Source organism: Hipposideros armiger, unplaced genomic scaffold (genome assembly GCF_001890085.2).
Source record: "Hipposideros armiger isolate ML-2016 unplaced genomic scaffold, ASM189008v1 scaffold_493, whole genome shotgun sequence".
In the NCBI taxonomy this organism is placed as follows: domain Eukaryota; kingdom Metazoa; phylum Chordata; class Mammalia; order Chiroptera; family Hipposideridae; genus Hipposideros; species Hipposideros armiger.
Genome location: NW_017731843.1, coordinates 450,006 through 462,729, shown reverse-complemented (window position 1 = coordinate 462,729; position 12,724 = coordinate 450,006). Strand labels below are relative to the sequence as shown.

The 12,724-nt window shown below is 49.7% G+C and overlaps 1 protein-coding gene across 3 annotated transcripts in view; it reads right to left on the bottom strand.

Annotated features, from left to right (window-relative positions):
• GALNT14 (polypeptide N-acetylgalactosaminyltransferase 14) overlaps positions 1-12,724 on the bottom strand; it is a 202,867-nt gene that overhangs the window by 24,741 nt on the left and 165,402 nt on the right. For all 3 annotated transcript variants that reach the window (XM_019667298.1, XM_019667301.1, XM_019667299.1), the window contains exons 7-9: positions 6,546-6,633; positions 5,769-5,853; positions 4,511-4,614 (exon numbers count right to left, since the gene is read on the bottom strand). In XM_019667298.1, coding sequence (XP_019522843.1) covers positions 4,511-4,614; positions 5,769-5,853; positions 6,546-6,633 — 277 coding nt within the window. The remainder of the gene's footprint in view (positions 1-4,510; positions 4,615-5,768; positions 5,854-6,545; positions 6,634-12,724) is intronic.

Below are 12,724 nucleotides of genomic sequence, written 5' to 3'. Positions count from 1 at the left end.
TAAATACTTGGAAACAAGCTCAGTGAAGTAAAGTAACTATTCCAAGGACACACAGTGAGGCCTGTCTGATTCCACAGCCCACGTTCACAGACATGTGTGCCTGTGCCAAGCCGGACACAGCCTGATGTCCCTGACTGTGTTCTGGGGATGGGGGATGGTGGGGGATGCTCGCGGCTCCTCTCTGGGTCCCACCTCGTCTCTTCTCAGCACTGTCTTCTTTTGCATTTGCTATGCTTTAGAAATTCACCATTCTAAACCCAGGGTTCCCATGCTCACCCTTCATGTATATGCTAAGGCTTCCTTTTTTGGGGGACATGTGTGTGTGTTAGGGTGCGCGCGTGTACACACACACACACACACACACACACACACACACACACACACTTCTTACTGGGCAATAGCTTCCATTTATCTCTAAAGACCAAAAGCTAAAAGTGAGATGCAGCTGGAAGTTGAGTAGATGTATCAGATATATTAGGTATCCTGTGTTATGCAAATTGGAGTGTAAGCATGCAATTTTAATGCAAAACAACTTCTGGGGAAAAAAAAAAGGCTAAAAGCCACATTTCTCTAAAGCCTGCTCCTATGCTGAACTGCAGATGTAATTATCAAAACTATTCAGCTCCTGCTAGAAACACTTTGTGGGTATGACGGAACCAGGGTCAGGCCAGTTGAGTGCGTGGGGGGTCGGTTTTCACATGGTAGCTGAGGCTGCTTCCAGCAAAGAAAAGTGAGATGGCGGGAAAGGCGCAGCATGCCACTGAGGACCAGAGCCTCTTCCCATAATCTCATGGATGTTTGTGCTGTGACGTACAGTCAATGCAAAATAGACAAACACGTCTGAAACACACAGAAATCCCATCCCTTGGAAAGGAAAGCCATCTTTACCTGCTGTTGTTATTTTTCTCCATGGGCTCCGTTTAATGCAATGAGACCTGTTTTAAGTGGAGCCTCATAGATTGGATATACGTTGCCCTTCCCCTCCTGACTCCCCTTCCTCATCAGTCTCTTGCTTTTGAGCACACAAGTAGAGGGCAGTTTCCACCATTCCAGGCCTTGAGGGCAAGAAGTTGGATGAACTTCTTGCTCCAGGTTTGGTAGGAAGCAGGCAGCAGGCACAGATGAAAAAGCACACATACATGAGACGGCTCAGGGCCAGAGTGAAAAGGAAAGCAGGGTGCTGAGGGGCACAGAGTGAGGGGGGGAAGTGAGAGAGGGGGCAGGGACGGCGTCCAAGGGCTGGGGGAGTCGGCCCCAGAGCTGTGTTCCTCAGCTTGGTGGAGAATTAGGGCTAAGTCTTTGGAGCCGGGGCACGTCTGGGCAGCGCCTCTGGACTGAAGCCTGGAGAAGTGAACCAGGCCAAAGAGCAGCCTAGCCGAGGGGTGTGGGCCTCATCCTTAGAATAAGGAGTAGCCACCGGTGGCTGCCAGGCCTGGAGGGAGGGAGAGATCTGCATTTCAGCGAAAGCACTCTGACAGGAGAGTGGGAGGATGGCTTTGAGGGAAGTAGAATAGAGGTGGAGGACCATTCTGGAGAGTATTGGAGATGAAGAGAGGGGAATGGATGTGAGCAATGCTGCAGGGAGCAGATCTTCAGGACTTGGTGAGGCGGGGCGGGGGGAGGTCCCTCTTGCCACGCCCTGGAGTGGAAACTCCTTCACTCGGACACACAGCTTCCTTCCTCGCCTCAGCATCTTCTCTCCTTTGCAGCAGAAGCATCCATCACTCTCCAACCCCATGAAACCCCTGATCATCACCCCATTCTACATGGAGTCTTCCAAATTCCCACCTTCTTGTCCTCAGGTGCCTAGCTATCCTCCCCCGCAGAACCGATGCTATCCATGTGATACATCCACCATTGGAAGAGCACTGCCTTTTCTGGCATGTAAAATGCTAAGACAAAAAAAAAATCCAGAAATGGCTTTCAAAGTGCTGGGAGCTGGCTATGACACTATGGGATGTTGGGATGGGAGAAAACCAAGTATTTCCTGTGATAGCTGTCTGAAGTGGTTTTTTTTTTTGTGGTTTAAAAAATTTTGTGATGGACTATAAAATGTCTCTCCCAAAACTCCACAGAAGACCCTCCCTACTGCCCTATTCAAATCAGCACTTGTTAATACCACGGACTCTGACAGAAGGCGACTAGATGAGCTTGCCACTCGATTTGAGCAGGTGTGTGTCAACATTGCTATAAAGAGAAGGTACTTGTAGGTTGGACCACAATGTGCCATCATTAAAAATAACATGCTATCTGAGTCCAAATGTGATGGCCCCGTGGAGGAAGGAAAACATTCATTTTGTAAGGTTCAAGAAGGCACAACAGAGCCCTGACAGACAGAAGCTGGAGAGAGAAGGGCTTCGACTTAGAAGAATTTTTAACACTTCAACACAAACATGCTCAACACCAGAACATGCTGAACTGTGAACCAGTGAACACATCATCATAAGCAGCAGCTGAGCAGAGTGGATGACTGCTGCCTATCAAAAGTGTAGCAGAAAGAAAGGGTAGAGCCATCACTAAGGGTCATGAGAGGCGCTGTGATCGTCACATCTGACTGGCCCTGCTCCGAAAGAGGGAAATCTTGTCCTCATTGAGAACTCCAAGAGTACACCTGGCGCCAAGTCCTCCTGGGCTGTGCAGGCAGACCTGGCCTCAAACCCACACCAAAGACCCTTTCACGGTCCAGGACTGGTAGACCCAGTCCAGGAAGGGGGAGTCAGCTCAGTCCGTGGGTGCTGGGGTTCTTTTGCTTTGTTTGCTACGCTTCAAAGGCAGCCCACTGTATGGCAGGGGACGGATTTCTGTGATGGATTTCTCTACACTGCCCAGTTTGGGAGAACAGATGCTGTGGGTCAGGCCAGCGGTCATAAATTTCTGGGAAATAACTCCTAGTGACTGAGGAAGAAAGCCATAAAACACTCTGGAGGCAGGGACAGGAGAAAACAATGGCAGAGGACAAAGCACGGAATTACTGCTAAGTGCCAGGATGAGTCCCATGCATCAGTCTCCAGGCCTGCAGCCTTGCTTGGGGAGCCTGGGCCACACACGCTCCCCGGTTCAGAGAGGGGATGGAGCCCCGACACTCTGGGACTTTTCCCCTTTACTGTGGCTATTCAACAAAGAGTTTTACTGAAGCCTCTTTTGTGGCAGGTACTATATTAAGCACAGGAGACCGCTATGAATAAAACAGACCCAAATTGCTGCTAATATTCTATTCATCTCTGAGGTCTCACCTGCTGGAGGGAGGGAAGGGAAGCCAACATTTCTTGTGCCTATAGGATGCCGGGGTTTTTACAGACTTACCTGAACGGATTTTCACAACGACCCCAAGAAGCATCCGCACATTATGCTTTTTTAAATTAGTTTCAGGAGTATAAAACAACATAATGATTAGACATTTATGCCCATCACAAAGTGGTAACCCCACCAAGTCTGCTGCACATCTGACATCGTACATAGCTATTACAATACCATTGACTATATTCTCTATGCTGCACTTTATATCCCATAATATATATATATATATATATATATATACACACACATACATACATATTTGACATTCAAAATTATTTTATATTAGTTTCAGTTGTAAAACACAGTGGTTAGGCACTCATATAGTCTATAAAGCGATCCCCCTATAAGTCCAGTAGCCATCTGACACCATACATAGTCTTTACAACATTATTGACTATATTTCTCATACTGTATTTGACATCTCCATGACTATTTTGTAACTACCAATTTGTACTTCATAATCCCTTCACCTGTCTCACCCATCTCCCAACACCCCTCCATCTATCAATCATCAGTTAGTTCTCTGTACCTATGACCCACATTACGCTTTTAATACATGAGGAAACTGGAGGGTCACTCTCTGTTGTCATCCAAGTGGAATGGGTCTCTGATTGCTCTTTCTGAAAACTGCAGCCCTACACCATGGTGGCAGCACCCAGCCCTCTGCTCGTACAGTTTTGAAACTTGTTACCCAGCCCCTCCACCTCCACACTTTCCTCTGCACTAAAAGATAAGGGTAAGATGCCCCCAGGGTTTCTGTAGCAGTCACCCCAGACACCCCTCATTAACCCAGTGCTGAGAGCTATACGCATAGAGCGGCCAACAGATGTGATCCAGATGTTATCAGTGTCCCTCTTAATCCTGCTCTTCATTCTCTTTATCCCCGGTCTCATGGCAACTCCAAATCTCCAAGGTCAGTGCTCCCAGCTCACGCCTGCCTCTGGCCCTTGGACTTGGTGTTCCTCCTTGGTCTTTCTGGTTTTGCATCTCAACTTCCCCCTAAGGGGCCTGCCTGGTCCTCAGCACCCCCTTGGTCCCATGGTGCAATTCCCTGGTTGCCTCCACCCTCCCAGCAACCGTTCCTCTGGGGTTCCACCCGGCCTTACACCAAAGGAGTAACTTAGTCCCCCTTCCCTGGTCCTCTTCCCAGGTTCCTATGGTCCGAGGACAGGGATCCCCCACCTTACCCCAGGAGGCAGTGACAGCAACTCACCGAAGTTCTCCCCACCCCAGATGTCCATGTCCATGTCATATTTCCCCAGGTAATCAAACCAGGATTTGTCCATCACGAAGAGCCCTCCAGCTATGATTGGAGTCCTGTGCATTTGGAAGAAAAGGGAGGCTCAGTTAAGGGAGGGGGACCCCTGTCACATTCTTCTGCCCTGGTGGTCCAGAACTCAAGGCCATTTTCTTACCACTTCTACTCATCTTCAGAAAGGCCAATACATTTTCCAACTTACCCCAAACATGAACATGCTCCAGGGTTTTTTCCTTTGATTGTAAATTTCCTGACCTTGACGATAGGCTAATTCACTCACTAGCACACCTCTGTGGGGAGCCGGGACTGGCTTAGAACCCTGGCTGCTCTGAAGGCCTGGGGAGCTTCTGCTGGCCACCCCCACAAGCCCTGCCAGCATGGCTCTCTTGGGAGATCACTGTTGGGAGCAGGGGCAGTGGGCCACTGACCAGGCAGAGAAGACGGGCTGAGGCAGCACCTGTTAACAGCACATCCATTTTTGAGACTGGGCTCTCTCTCGCCTTCTCTCTTTATCCCTGTTATGAATTGAGTTATGTCCCCCTAAAATATGTTAGGGTCCTAACACCCAGTACCTCAGAATGTGACCTTATTTGGAGAGAGGGCCTTTACAGAGGTAATCGAGTTAAAATGAAGTCATTAGGGTGGTGAGAAGCGGGACTGAAAGAGAGAATGTCGATCAAGACAAAGCCACCTACAGCACCGCAAAAGCAGCCCAGAACTGATACCACTGTCATGTTCTTGCACAGAACAGAGCAGGTGTGTTTGTTAATAAGTGGCGTGGCCATGCTTTGATATCAGCCTTTACTTACTGCAATGGCTGACTCAAGATTCCTGGGCTAAATCCTGATACCCAAGACCTAGGGGCTCTGCTCCTAGCCCTAAGGGATTGTCAGAGGCTCACACGGGACTCTCTGGGACCCTCCAATGTTTAGCAGGAAGCATAAGTGCATCATGGCATGGCTGTGGGTGGGCAACATTGGGCAACTCCTCAGCAGGGGTCTCCACCAGGCCCCCACCCCCTCAGTAGAAGTCTCCATGAGGACAGAAACCTCCTAAAATGGGAGCAAAAGTGGCGCTCGTCTGGCACAGGGCTCTCTTGGTCTCTGTCCAACCTTTTGAGCATCTAATGTGGCACGCCTGCCTACACCACGTGACAGCGGGAAGACCAAGTGGGAGCGAAGCTGTCCACCCCCCGCCCCTTGCCCTGGCTTACCTAATGGGCTCAGCGGGGTCCAGGCGCCGAGCCTTCTGATCTGGGGAGAGCTGTTCCCATTGGAAGTGGAGGCTCCAGTCAAACCCTAAAACACGGCACCCACTCAGTTGGTCTCTCAGATGTACCTGCAGAGCTTGCTCAGTTTGTCCCTTTTTAGAAGTTCATGACAGAAGTTCATTCTGTCCCTTTTCTAGAAGTCTCACCCAGGCTGGTCTAATTTCCCGTTCACAGCTTCCTTCTCTTTCTCTACCTCCTACTGCATTGCTGGGCCTTCTCTGCTGGGTACAGTTATGAATAAAGGGTAGAGGATAAAGACTGAGATGTGACAGAGTCCAGGGGAGACAAGGTGAACAGTTATGGAATGTGGCCCTTGGCCAGGAGCCATGGGAAGGTGTAAGCAGGTTTGTGAGGGGCTGAATCACCTGAAATGGGTCTTGAGGTGGGGGCAGCCCTAGGTCTGGACAGAGAGCTGTGGTGGGCCTCCAGGACAGGGTGGTGCCCACGGAGGTGCCATAACAATTCAAGCCCCATGCAGGCAGGGGGGCCTTGTTTCTCTCACAGTCTCAGGCCCTGCAGTGAGCCCTGTGCTCGAGCCAGAGCTCTGGGGGCTGGGAACGACCTGCCCACTCCCCTGGCCCTTTCACTCAGGCCCAGTGGTAAGGGCCCCACTGGAGCTACTGACATTCTAGGATGCAGACAAACTACTAGGAGACTTTCTCTCCCTTTCCCCCTTGAGAGCGATGACTAATGTGGGGAGAAGGCGTCGGCCCCACTCACCCCCTCTGAGCTCCGAGGCAGACTCGATGTAGCTGAAGGTGTCCAGGTTGATGATGTCAATCACAGGGCACACCACCCGCGTGTAGTCCTGTCAAACAACAGACCGGATGGTCAGTGTGCGGCGTCACAGAGCCAGGCAGGGAATCAGGGAGCTTAGTAGGGCCTCCCCCTGGTAGTGCCAGAGACTGGTTTTGGGGTCTTGACCAGGCATTCTCCTCCCTGTGTCTCAATTTTCTCATCTGTAATACAGGGCATTGGACACTGTGACTTCTCTAGTTCCAATGCCTAAAATGCTGAGAGCCTGTCCCTGACTCCCAGGCGCCGTCCCAGCCACAGTGGCCATCTAAGCATCGTGGAGACATGGTGAGGCTCCCTGGAGAGCGCTGTACACTGTGAAAGGGGACGTCAGGAAGGAGCGGGCTTCAGAAGTGCTTCACCATCAGGGGCTCTCAGGAGGCAGGGGACACAGTTATTGGGAAAGGTGACCTCAAGCCTGCAAAGCCACATACTCACAGTGGGAAGCTCTTGAAACCTCTGAGTTCTTTCATTCTATGCCTATGTTTATAGGCAAATGGATGAATAACATGTCCAGAGATTCCTAACTTCAGCTGTCACAAATCTGACCCTCCAGCCCTGACTTCCCTTCTCGCTTCCAGACTCGGATCCAGTATGCCAGTGGCCGCCTCCATGTGGGTTTCACACAGCCTCTCAGTGGTGGCTTCATCACCATTTCCCCAAACATGCTCCCTCCCTTTGGATCCGTCTTTCTGTTAATAGAACGGTTGCATATCCCCCTGCCTCCCCAGCACTGTAAGACGCGTTATCACTGCCCATCAACCCGATCAATCCTGCTGATGTCAGCTCTAAAACTGCTCTTGTGAATGAATGCTGCCTCTCCTTTATCCGCTCACACCTGGAGTTACTGCAACGGACTTCTAGCCCTTCCCGCCCCCGAGTCACCCTGTCCCTTTCATTCTACAGGTGGCTGACAAGGTTGTCTTTCCAATGTGCAAATCTCAGTCTGCAGCTCAACAGCTAAAGACTTGAATTGCCTGGAAGATGAGGTTCAAACTCCTTAGCCTGGCATCCGAGACCATCAAAAACCAGGCCTGTGCTTAGCTTTGCAGCCTCACTGCTTGCTACTTCCCCCAGGCCACGCTGTCCACAGGCATCAAAGCAATCCAGGGACATTTTCAAAATCTGCAAGACAAACTTACTAGTTCCTGGGAGCCGCCAAGGCATTGTATATATTTTTTAAATGTTCTCTAATTCTAAGTGAACACCCCGGTACCTGCTGTGCAGGCGGGGAAACTGGCCCTTGTGGGCAGTGTGAACGGTGGCCATGAAGAGTTGATAGCTAAATGGAATCCAGAAAGAGCCAGGTGAGACCACTTCTCCAATCCTTTGCACCCACCACCCCTGGCTGGCACAGGCGGGAACCTGTTTCTCCTTGCAGACATTTAATTTCCTGGTTCAATATCTCCCCTAAATAAGGCTGTCTTCTTATTTCAAGCTCAGATTCAGTGAGTGCCTGCTTTTACGTTCGCGGATTTAATTTGGCCCTCAGCCTCCATGTGTGACTCATCCTGACAGTGACAAGGTGCCTCTAAAGCCAGATGGCCCATGTGAAAAGAAATGCTCATTTTCAATGCATTGCTTCCACCTCTGGGATGTGCACAGATGCTTCCTTCATGGTCAAAACAGCATCTGCCCAGCTGCCACAGTTCTCTGAGGCTCCTATTGGGCCACTGTCATCATACATCTGTATGTGCATACACGCTACATACACACACACACAGCCGCCCACACTGGTATCTACACACAGACACGTGCTCAAAGACATTCTTGTGACTTGAATTCTGAAATGTGCTCAGAAGTTCAGAGACCGACCTTCTGCTGTGGGTCTGATAAAGCCCTCATATTGCCTTTGCCTGCTGAGTATTTGGGCGTCTGCAGCTTCACTAAGTCCTCTATAGACCCTTGTTCAGTAAAGGTATGTTTTGCCCTTGCCCAGCTCCTTTGAGGTAAGATCTAAACCTTTAGAATGTCCTGCCTATAAGAATGTCTCCATTTACCTGGGAGCCTTGGGCTACACCAGATAGTCTATGCTAACAATGTAATTTAGGGTAAGGACCTTGGCTGCGTGGTACCAACTCAATAACTCTTGATCTCTGGAGGGGTATGGACATCATGGGGATGACCAGCCATGTCTATGTGACCGACCCCCAATAAAAACCCTGGACACCAAGGCTCGGATGTGCTTCTCTGTTTTGCAATACTCTATGCATGTTGCCACACATCTTTGCTAGAAGAAGTAACTGTTGTCCATATAAGACCACTGGGAGAGGACAGCTGGAAGCTTGTGCCTGGCGCTGTCCCCATGTACCTTTTACTATTGCTGATTTTAATCCATATACTTTCACTATAATAAACGGTAACCAGGAGTGTAACAGCTTTAAGTTTCGAGTGCTTCTAGTGAATTACTGAACCTAAGGGTGGTCTTGGGGGCCCCCAAAGTTCAATCCTGTTTTTTAAAAATCTTTTTCCAATATTTGGAAACCAAAACGAAAAGTAAAATGCTGGTTGCTTACCTCATGCATAGATTTCCCCCAGAAGCCACTGATGGGCTCTCTGCCTTCGTGACAGGCTGTGGTACACTCTCCCTATAAGTTCTGAGGGTTCCTGTCCTTCTGTTATTTTTGTCACAATTCAGTGACAGCATCTCCTTGGAGTCACGGAGACCAGATAGGCAGTGAGAGATGTTTAGGGCTAAGTGCTGTGTGGAGCCATAATCTTGAGAAGGGGCTGCAGGAGACTTTATAAACGGCCAATCAAAGCTAGAACACAATCTCTCTGAGTGACTCTGGGAGTGGGGGTCAGTATCTGCTGCACTGTTATCCCTCAGCCCCAGCCCAGAGCCTAGTGGGCAGCAGGTGTTCAATCGGTGTTGGCTAAAAGAGGCCATCTATTAATTCCCCCTGAGGATGCCGTGTCAATGGCTGGCAACAAAGCAGGCGGATCAATCACAGCTCAGCAAGATGGCCTCTCCTCCTGTAGGCTCAGGGATGGAGGGACTCTCATAAAGACAGTCAGACCTGGCACAGGTCCCTACCTACATGCCCCAAGAGGCTGTACCTTTAAGGCTAGGTTCACAGATAGGTCAGGCAGGCAGCTGATGGAATCCCTGACAGATTTCCTCTTCTCCCCTCCCCCACACAAATCCCAGACCAAGCCACGCCCCCCAACCCCACTGAGAGCCAGTGCCCATCAATTACCCCTACAGCCATACCTCTCATTTCTCCACCCGTTCATATACTTAAAACCACATTGTGAATGGACAATCAAAAACTCCTAGAGCCTAGCATTCATTCATTTTGTCAACTGGCATTACTGAGCACCTGCTGTGGTTTAGGAATTGTGGCAGCTACAAATATGAGTAAGACCTTACAGTCTAGGGAAGGTGGTAGACAGATGAGGAGAGTTTTAGGATGGGGCCTCTAAGTTGGCCTGGAGGGAGGGGTGGGGGCAGGAGGGGGTCTTCAAGGAAGTGATGCTGTAATAGGACACCTGTTCCTGTGCCAGTTCTGCCATGTGGAATAAGTGTGACCTTAGGCAAATCAGCACATGCTGAGGAAGTCTGTTTCTTCATCTATGAAGTGGGGACAATTAGTATTTGCAAAACTATTCTGCCTTCCTAACAGGGCTCCTGGAAGGAACAGGAGAGGAACGCATATGAAAGGCCTTTGAAGCATATGTAAGCCATTATTTATATCAATCTACCAAATGTTACAGAGATTGAAATTTCTTAAAATCTTTTTTCCTAGTAAAGGAATTATGTAGATGAGGGGGAAAAAAGAAGCCTATGTTTAAAAAAAACCCCCACAAAACCCAACATGGTGCTTGTTTCAAGTATCAGGTAATTGAAGGGGAAAGAAGGGAAACTGAGATTTTCCACGTGGAAACTATCAGGCGGGGACAGCTTCTGACAGCTCAAGCCCAGTCTCTTTCTTATCGCTTTCTATTTTTGAAAATCCCAAGCCCCAATTACAGCTTAAAATTTCCACTTCCCCTCAGAAGATCAAATCATGATTTACTCTGAGACGAGACACATACAAAGACACTTGGAAACACAGGTGGACACTCGCTCACACTCCTTATCCTGAAAGGGATGTCTCAGTGAAACCGTTCCGTCATCAAGAGTCAGGGTCTGGTGACAACCTCTGTAGGGGCAGAGTGGAACTCTGTCTGACCAGCCCTCTGCTCAGAAAGCCTTAGGTCAGACAGCGGTGGGGACCGGGAGCTTGACCTAGGAGGCTGAGCTCAATCTCAGGAATGAATGACTCCCAGAGAAGGAGCCCTGGGCTGCGTGCGGGTCAGGCAGTGCTCACAGGCAGGAGGAAGACATGAAGGCTTTCCCCGACTTGCAGGGAAGGCTAGCCACTGATGCAGGAACAAGAACATTTTTCAGAGGGGCTTCTGAGATGGACTCAGAGCCCCGGGAAATGGAAAGGGCCTGGCAGGTTCATTAAGGCTGTCTGAGGAAAGCAAAGCCCTCCGCACACATCCTGCAGAGACACATCAGCCTGGAGGTTCCTGGAGGTCAAACACTGAATTAGCTCAGGACCCAGCAATTCCATCCCTTGGGATATACCCCAAAGAATTGGAAGCAGAAGCAGGCACTCAAACAACTTCTACACGAATGTTCATAGTAACACTATTCACGATAGCAAAAACGTGGAAACGACCCAAATGCCCATCAGCAGATGGGTAAACAAAACGTGGTATATGCTGTGATGCTGCGATATAATCAGAAATATATATTTAACCTTTGTTCCCGGTTCATGGAACAGAACTACTAAAAACTCTTGTAACTTCCTGAGTGAATGGGGTCAGAGGAGCATTTTTTGGTTATTCATAAGTCCCTTTCACTTACCTGAGTTTATGCTAATGAGGGACTCTTGGAGGATGGGGGCTGGTTGTCAGAGGAACCAAACATGTGATTAGAGGGCTGGAACTTTCACCTCCCAACCCCTGCTTCCCTCACCTCCCCCTACAAGCTCCCCTCACCCCACTCCAGGGAGAGGAGAGACACTGGAGATAGTGTTCAGTCACCAGTGGCCAATGTTTAATCTACTGTGCCTACATAATAAGTCACCTCTGCAGCACACCTCCATAACCCTAAACACAGGGTTCTGAGAGCTTCCAGGGTGATGAACTAACACAGGGTGTGTGCTCAAGATGGGATCGCTCCTACGTGCAGCGTTACCAAAAATAGATGCTCAATAAATGTCTGTTAACTTAGGGGCAGGAAGTGATTTGGCTTTCTTCCAACTGCAACCTTATCACCTCCCCATTGCATCTGGTTTCTTATTATCATTTCGGAACACTGAGCACCTTCTCTACAACAGGCAGGATGACCACAAGGAAGGAGACTGGTACTCCCATTGGGCTGTAGTCTGTTAGAGGAGACAGAGAACTAAACCCAGAAAAGGAAACTGCAGGGCCAAGTGGGCAATTCTTGCCAAGAGTGATCCCAGCTGGCATGATCCCAGCTGGCCAGGCAATCAGGGAAGGCTTCCTGGAGGAGGGGAGATGTTGGCAAGGCCCTGAAGAGCAGGGGGGTTTGCAGAGAAGCGAAAGGGCAGCCAGGGAAGGAAGGGCTTGGTCAGCGATAGCGCAGTGGGACTGTGGGGCACGTTCAGGGAGAAGGAGCAGCCGTTTTGCCAGAGCCTGAGACTGGGGGGGTGGCACGCTGTGGCTGCGGACTGAGCCCAGAGGGAGGGAGGATTTGGAAGGGCCTCAAGGGCCAGGTAAAATCCCAAGTTCATGGTCTGTTCATAACCTACTATTTCTCAATCCAGACCTCTTTGCCTGGATTAGGTAAAAAAAGAGGGGACAGGGGATTTTTCTAAACAGCACTCGGTGTACGAGCCCTCCCAACCTCAGGGAAAGCAGCCAGGAGGTGGGTTCTAACATCTAGGCCCACATATGAGCACTCTGTAAACCCATGGGGTTCTCTCATGGGAATGAACAAAGTCAGTAAGCATTTCCTAGCCCTCTGGGCAGTTTACACATCCCATTTCTTTCATCCTATCAACGTCATCATGTCTCAAGCAGGAGTTGGCGGCTACCATGAAGAGTGGGAAGGAAATACCCACAGCCCAAGGAAGATGCTCGCT